The 8,012-nt window shown below is 34.9% G+C and overlaps 1 protein-coding gene across 1 annotated transcript; it reads left to right on the top strand.

Annotated features, from left to right (window-relative positions):
- The first annotated feature begins 2,106 nt into the window (after positions 1–2,106).
- Positions 2,107–3,036, top strand: LOC136175513 (olfactory receptor 4A47-like). Its single transcript, XM_065945791.1, has one exon. It carries the CDS (start codon positions 2,107–2,109, stop codon positions 3,034–3,036), a length of 930 nt encoding a protein of 309 aa, XP_065801863.1.
- The last annotated feature ends 4,976 nt before the right edge of the window (positions 3,037–8,012 follow it).

Here is an 8,012-nt window from a genome sequence, read left to right as displayed (position 1 = left end):
CAAACCTGCATCTTATGTATTGGCAAGTGAATTCTTCATCACTGAGCCATCAGGAAAGCCCCTATAGATGTTCCTAAAACCTTTGTGGAAAACCCCAGTGAATTAGTTAAACAAGAATCAGCCTTGGACACATTCCAAGACTCAGTGATAACTGCAGCTGGAAGGGCTGAAATAGCCTGTGACCTTCACCCCTAATAGGAAGCAGATGCTATTCGCTTAGTACCTGGCATAACAATTTCAGGGGCTGCTTTCTTAGACTTATAGCATGATTCAAAAAGTATCATGGGAATGTCTTTCAAAATTTCACGAGTCTGGTCATGTTAATATGACAGAGTGAAAAGAACTGAGCAGTCAAATGCTATTTGTATTTTTGAAGTTAGGAGGAAAGAAGTTACTTCTGAAAAATGTCCCTGCCAAATAACTAGTTAATTTCTTCTATGTATATGTAGGATTTGCTTGTCATTTTGATATATTTCCTAATGCAATAAACATGTTTATCAGTGTGTGCACCATGGAATTCCTTTCAAATAATCTACACTGCACATAAAAATGATCTGAATAGTCAGAAGACTCCATGAAACAAATGGACAGACAGTCAAATAAACTATATGCTCAAGTAATAAGGCAGCCTTTTGCACTCTGTTGTCAAACTAGAAGAAAAATAATTCTAAGTGTTTATAAGTAACTTCAAGTTATTCTTCAGGTTCTGAATAAGCGTCCAGAAGGTAAGACTGATATTAAATACTGGGAACCAGGCTCACAGTTGTGAGACTTTCTTTGTTATGTAGGAGAGTAAATTACTTAGAGTAAATCAAACTTAGATTCAATTCTAAGTGTACCACTTACAAATGTGTACTTGAGAAAATGAATTAGATATTCTGAGCCTTAATTTCTTCGCTTCTGAAACAAGGATTACAGTTCTTGCTACTGTAAATATTAAATGTGCTGCATTAAACTATGAGTGAGTGATTGGAATATACTGTAGGAGTTTGGAGAAGTAGAGTGATGTTATCAGAATAAGATTAAAAAGGACAGTTTGACTGCTTCAGGAGAACTGACTTTTGAGGCCAATATAAATGTGAAGAGAGTTAGTAGGAGGCTGTTATGGTGGACCTGTAAGAAATTAAGTAGGGAATGATCGAATCTGTGATATAGTAGAGCTAGTAGGATTTACTTAAATTTTCTGAGTGTAACAAATGAGTAAAAAACACTAAAATTTTTTTCTGAACAATAACATGGAAAACTATAGTATTTAACGAGATAAATAAGGAATGCCTCTTTAAATTTTGTTTAGAAAATGCTCATGTTTATTGTGGAAAATTCAGAAATTAGTTTTACAAATAGTAAATTGCTATTCGATTTGATTTCAAAATTAGAGATGTTGCAAATAAACGTTTGAAATTTCGGGAAAGATGGGGGTTGGAGATGCAAAATTAGACTGCTACAGTCTAACTCATTGGTCAGAAAAGGGAAATATGCACCTAAAGACCTAAGAAGTGTCAGTGAGGTTAGAGACAGTTCAGGACAAGGATCTTCTATTCACTCATTCATCTACCCATATTGATTACGTGTATTACCTTAAGTGTGCCTCATATATTATACATCGTGTCTGTAAGTGCTACACCTTTTCATGGCTTTCTCTTCCTATTTCTTTATACTTTAAATTCTTTTATACACTCAGCTCAAGTACTGCTTCCTCTTGAAAGTCCTCTGTGATACCCATTTGATGCATTCCTATATCTGACTCCTCAGCACTGTGTGAATTTAATGGAACTTAATACATGTGTCTGGAATTGCTTGCTTTTTCATTCTGTGTCATATCACTGAGGTTAAAACAAACAAAAAAACAAAAAACAGAAAAAAGAACTATGCCTTATTCAATTTAGTAACCAAAATGTCTATGATACATTAGACACAAATAGATGCTCTATAAACGTTCTTCCAATGAATGGATAAATAAAAAATTATTCTTATACATTTGAGCACTTTTCCCCCTTTAAGTGCTATCCCCTTTTTTTTTGTCTTTTGTCTTTTTTTTTTTTTTTTTTTTTTTTTTTTTTTAGGTAAACTGCTTTAATATGTGAAGGCAGCTTCTGTTCAGATTAGATGGAATCAGGAAACAATGTAACCTACTTTGTCCTTCTGGGTCTCACACAGAATCCAAAGGAGCAGAAAGTCCTTTTCGTTTTGTTCCTGTTCATCTACCTTTTGACTCTGGTGGGCAACCTTCTTATTATAGTGACTATAGCTGTCAGTGAGACTCTGAACTCACCGATGTACTTTTTTCTTGCTAGCTTATCATGTATGGATGTCACTTACTCCACTTCTATCACTCCCAGATTGATTTCAGAGTTGTTATTTGGGGAAAAAAACATATCCTTTGAATTCTGTATGACCCAGCTGTTTGCAGAGCACCTTTTTGCTGGATCCGGGGTCTTCCTTCTGCTGGTGATGGCCTATGACCGCTATGTGGCCATCTGTAAGCCCTTGCATTATCTGGTGATCATGAGGCAGAGGGTTTGCATTGTGTTGCTGGTGCTGTCCTGGGTTGGAGGTTTTCTGCACTCAATTATTCAACTTAGCACTATTTCTTGGCTCCCATTCTGTGGCCCCAATGTTATTGATCACTATATGTGTGACATGTATCCTTTATTGGAACTCGTCTGTACTGACACCTATATCATCGGCATCTCAGTGTTGGCCAATGGAGGACTGATCTGCACTGCTGTGTTTCTGCTCTTACTCATCTCCTACGGAGTCATCCTGCACTCTCTGAAGAACCTGAGTCAGGAAGGGAGGCGGAAAGCCCTCCAGACCTGTGGCTCCCACATCACCGTGGTTGTCTGCTTCTTTGTTCCCTGCATTTTCATGTATGTGAGACCTGCTAAGACCTACCCCCTTGACAAATCTGTGAGTGTGTTCTATACAGTCATAACCCCCATGCTGAACCCATTAATCTACAGTCTAAGAAATTCTGAGTTGACTAATGCTATGAAGAAGCTCTGGAGAAGAAACATCATATCTCATATTAAATAAGTGCATCATCTACCATGAAGGGAGTCATTTGACAGCAGGTTCCATTTCCTTAGAATGCAGAAGTCATTTTAAAATTTGATTCTGATTTAAAATTTTTTCTTTAAAAAGAAAAAATTATCTGTCTTCAAAGAGTTTATGATAATTTCAATTAAAGATTACAATTATACAGCTGTGCTATTAATAACCGTTTCCTCCATACTAGAATGCAAGGCCCATAATTACTTGTTTATCACTGTACCTAGAAATGTGTAATGCCTGCATGGTAAGGTGTTAAATAATAAATAATGATTAAGTGGGAAATGTATTATATAGTAACACTGATTTTTAATCAATTCATGTATTTAGCTTTTTTACTCTTTTTCAGAGACAAGATAATTTTTATTTAGCATCTTGTAATTTAAGTAAACTTTTTAATTTTTACAATTTAAAATATTTAATTCTATATATTCTTTGTTAGTATATTTCACTTGCATTATACACAAATTTCTTACTTTAATACTGTTACTGTTCACAAGAAAACTGAAGTAAAATAGATAATAATAAACAACATAAATAAAACCAAATAATATGGGGTGAAGTGTCAAACAAATTTCTCCTTTTTCTCTCAATATTTTCCAATCTTCACTCTAAGAGCTAGAATCTAATTTTTTTTCTTAATTTTCATTTAGTAAAAATATTTGCAAATGCCAGTTTATTTGCCATATATATATTTGCTTTTTCTATGTATATCACACTTGCTTTTACTATGCCACGTCTTAAAGATATTTCAATATCAGCTCAAACATATCCCTTAACTTTCTCATATTTCACAATGCTTCTTATAAATTTATATTAAAATTCATATGCTCATTCCTTTTCATGTGATTTTAAACTTTTTTATGACAAACAGTTTTCAAATAAATATGTTTTTGAATATGTGCAAATATGATTTCCTAGGCATAAAATTGTTGTTTTGATATTTGAATCAATGATGAGGTAACATATGCATTTAAAATGTTGATATTGATAGTTATTGACAAACTATTTTTCTGGAGGTTGTATAACAACTACAGTCTTGTCCACTGTCAGTGAGAATTCATTTGTCCATATTTTCGAGACCAGTACCTGATAAATAGTTATAACAACTGATTAAAGTTATTTTTATACTTTGCTACCCTTTTGATATAATTTAACTGGGCATCATTCAATACATTTAACTTGACTTGTAATTATTTTTTGGTGGATATTTTATATGCGTGTCTTACTTCAGTCAATTTTTTATTTTTATGAGATCATATATTAAAGAAAGGATCTCTTTTATATTGTATATATAATTAATATATTCTGGTTGTATGTTCTTAAATTTTTATCCTATGTGGAGTGCTTTTTGTATGTAATATTTTTATACTATATTCAGTTTTTTTGTATATTGCTTATGAAGAATTTTCTCATTTCACTTGTGACACTTCTTCAATTCTTTTTTAGTATTTAATTTTTAAAACATTTTTGATATCATATGGAAACTTTTGATTTGTCTTGAATTAATTTTGCTATAGGAGATAAATATTGATTCAATTTTTAGCTGTTTCTCTAAATTTTAGGTTTCTTTTAAATGGTCATGTAAATATCTTTTTGCCATTGATTTAAAATCCTGACTATTGCATCCTGAAGCCCTATGTATTTGGATATAATTCAAGACGTGATTCTTTTTCATTGATCTCTTTATTCATGTGCAGATTGGCACATAATATAATTGCTATGATATATAACACATTTTGATAAGTAAAGAGACTAGCAGTCCCTCATTACTATTCTTTTTCAGAGGTATGCCTAGGCTTGTATATCTCTGTTCCAAATTATTACAAATAAAATAATAAATTGAATATAAATAAGATTAATAATATAGTTTAAAATACTGCTGCTGCTAAGTCGTTTCACTCATGTCCGACTCTGTGCAGTCCTGTAGACGGCAGCCCACCAGGCTCCCCTGTCCCTTGGATTCTCCAGGCAAGAACACTGGAGTGGGTTGCCATTCCCTTCTCCAATGCATGAAAGTGAAAAGTGAAAGTGAAGTCGCTCAGTCGTGCCTAACTCTTAGCGACCCCATGGACTGCAGCCTACCATGCTCCTCCCTCCATGGGATTCTCCAGGCAAGAGTACTGGAGTGGGTTGCCATTTCCTCCTCCGAGTTTAAAATGAAGTTAAGACAAATTTAAAATAGTTTAGTCACAAAATAATATTCAGTTATTATTTTCAATAAGTTTCACTTTAAGAAGGGTCATTTTAGAGGACTTGATGTCTTCAGAGTATAAACTGTGACCCAGGTATGAAAAGATGTTGTCAGTTAAAAGTCACCGTTTGTAAATTTGGGTAAAGCAGGAATTACAGTTCCTGCTTATATTTCTGTCCCTTGTGAACATCTGCTGTTCTTTATCTATGACATCTGAAATACCAATTGACACTTGCTGTAAGAAAAAAATCATCTCCTTCAGGAAGTCCAGGACTAATGTCTTTGCTGAGCATCTTTTGCTCCTGAGATCTTCCTGCCCATACTGGTTGCCAGTGAGCTCTATGTGACCATCCGCAAAACCCTGTCCTGTGAAACCATCATGAGTGACAGGGATGTGGCTTCCTTTTTCAAGTAATAGGAATGGGAAGGCTGTACTTGCAACCACACAGATCTTCATAGTGTGGCTGCCTGTCTGTGGTTCAATGTCAAAGACCATTCCTGTGTGCCTTAAACACTTTGTTGAAACTTGTCTGCATGGAATTCACATCCTTGAACTCTGTTGATGCCAATCATTGGTTCATTTATCCATTAAAACAATTTCCCTTGTTGGTCTCTTAGCTGGTCATCTTGTCCTCCCTAGAGACACAGCTTGGAGGGGAGATGCAAAGTTCTCTCCACCTGTGTCTCTCACATCACTACGGTCATCTTAGTTTTCATGCTCTGTTTATTCATGTATTTGTATCCAAGGCTTGGGTACATTTTATATCATGAGAAGGCTTTTGTTAAACTTCTTAAACTTCAAGCTCAGAAATTTAGACGTGAAAATGCTATGAGGAAGTTCTGGGATGATAAAGTGACTTTGGGAAATAATCATAACAATAAAAAGTGAGTTTGTCTTTAAAATGGAAAAGAGAAAATACAATTTTTATTTTATTTTTTAATATATTTATTTGTTTTAATTGATAGCTAATTACTTTACAATATTGTAGTGATTTTTGCCATACCTTGATATGAATCAGCCATGGATTTACATGTGTTCCCCATCGTGAACACCCTCCCACCTCCCTCCCCATCCCATCCCTCAGGGTCTTCCCAGTGCACCAGCCCTGAGCACCCTGTCTCATGCATCAAACCTAGAGTGATGATCTATTTCACATATGATGATATACATGTTTCAATGCTATTCTCTCGAATCATCCCACCCTCGCCTTCTCCAACAGAGTCCAAAAGTCTATTCTTTACATCTTCATCTTTTTTGCTGTCTTGCATATAGGGTCATTATTACCATCTTTATAAATTCCATATATATATATATATATATATATATATATACATATACATATATGTCAATATATTGTATTGGTGTTTTTGTTTCTGACTTACTTCACTCTCTATAATAGCCTCCAGTTTCATCCACCTCATTAGAACTGATTCAAATGCACTCTTTTTAATAGCTGAGTAGTATTCTATTGTGTATACATACCACAGCTTTCTTATCCATTTGTCTGTCAGTGGACATCTTGGTTACTTCCATGTGCTAGCTATTGTAAACAGTGCTGTGATGAATATTGGTGTACATGCGTCTCTTTCAATTCTGATTTCCTCTGTGTGTATGCCCAGCAGTGGGATTGCTAGGTCATATGACAGTTCTATTTCCAGTTTTTTAAGGAATATCCAGACTGTTCTCCATAGTGGTGTACTAGTTTGCATTCCCACCAACAGTGTAAGAGGGTTCCCTTTTCTCCACACCCTCTCCAGCATTTATTGTTTGTAGACTTTTGGATAGCAGCCATTCTGACGGGCATGAGATGGTACCTCACTGTGGTTTTGATTTGCATTTCTCTGACAATGAGTGATGCTGAACATCTTTTCATGTGTTTGTTAGCCATCTCTATGTCTTCTTTGGAGAAATGTCTGCTTAGCTCCTTGGCCCAGTTTTTTGATACGGTCGTTTATTTTTCTGGTATGGAACTGCATGAACTGCTTGTATATTTTTGAGATTAATTCTTTGTCAGTTGTGTCGTTTGCTATTATTTTTTCCCATTCTGAAGACTGTCTTTTCACCTTGCTTATAGTTTCCTTCATTGTGCAAAACCTTTTAAGTTTCATTAGGTCCCATTTGTTTATTTTTGCCTTTATTTCCATTACTCTGGGAGGTGGGTTATAGAGGATCCTGCTGTGGTTTATGTCAGAGATTTTTTTGCCTATGTTTCCTCTAGGAGTTTTATAGTTTCTGGTCTTATGTTTATATCTTTAATCCATTTTGAGTTTATTTTTGTGTGTGGTGTTAGAAAGTGTTCTAGTTTCATTCTTTTACAAGTGGCTGACCAGTTTTCCCAGCACCACTTGTTAAAGCAATTGTCTTTCCTCCATTGTATAGTCTTGCCTGCTTTGTCAAAGATAAGGTGTCCATAGGTGTATGGATTTATCTCTGGGCTTTCTATTCTGTTCCAATGATCTATATGAGAAAATGCAACTTTATGATTGAAGACAATTCTACACTACTTAAAAGGATGTTGATTTTGACATATAGGCACATAGAGGCAAGTTCCAAATAGAAAGTTATTTACCATTATACAATTATATTTAGTTTTATGTAGTACCCTTTTGGTAGTTAACTTTTATTTACTGTCAGAATTAGTTAGGATTTGGAAATTCCCTGCCAGTCCAGAGGTTGGGACTACACACTTTCATTGCCAAGGGCCTATGTTCAGCCCTGATAGAAGAACTAGAACCCCTCAAGATACACCACACAGCCACACACATA

The sequence above is a fragment of the Muntiacus reevesi genome, chromosome 9, assembly GCF_963930625.1.
Source record: "Muntiacus reevesi chromosome 9, mMunRee1.1, whole genome shotgun sequence".
In the NCBI taxonomy this organism is placed as follows: domain Eukaryota; kingdom Metazoa; phylum Chordata; class Mammalia; order Artiodactyla; family Cervidae; genus Muntiacus; species Muntiacus reevesi.
This window is presented reverse-complemented; position numbering and strand designations above follow the sequence as displayed.

What these genes read in the sequence shown, in the direction of transcription:
- LOC136175513 (XM_065945791.1), top strand. Translation starts at nt 2,107, where the DNA reads ATGGAATCAGGAAACAATGTAACCTACTTTGTCCTTCTGGGTCTCACA.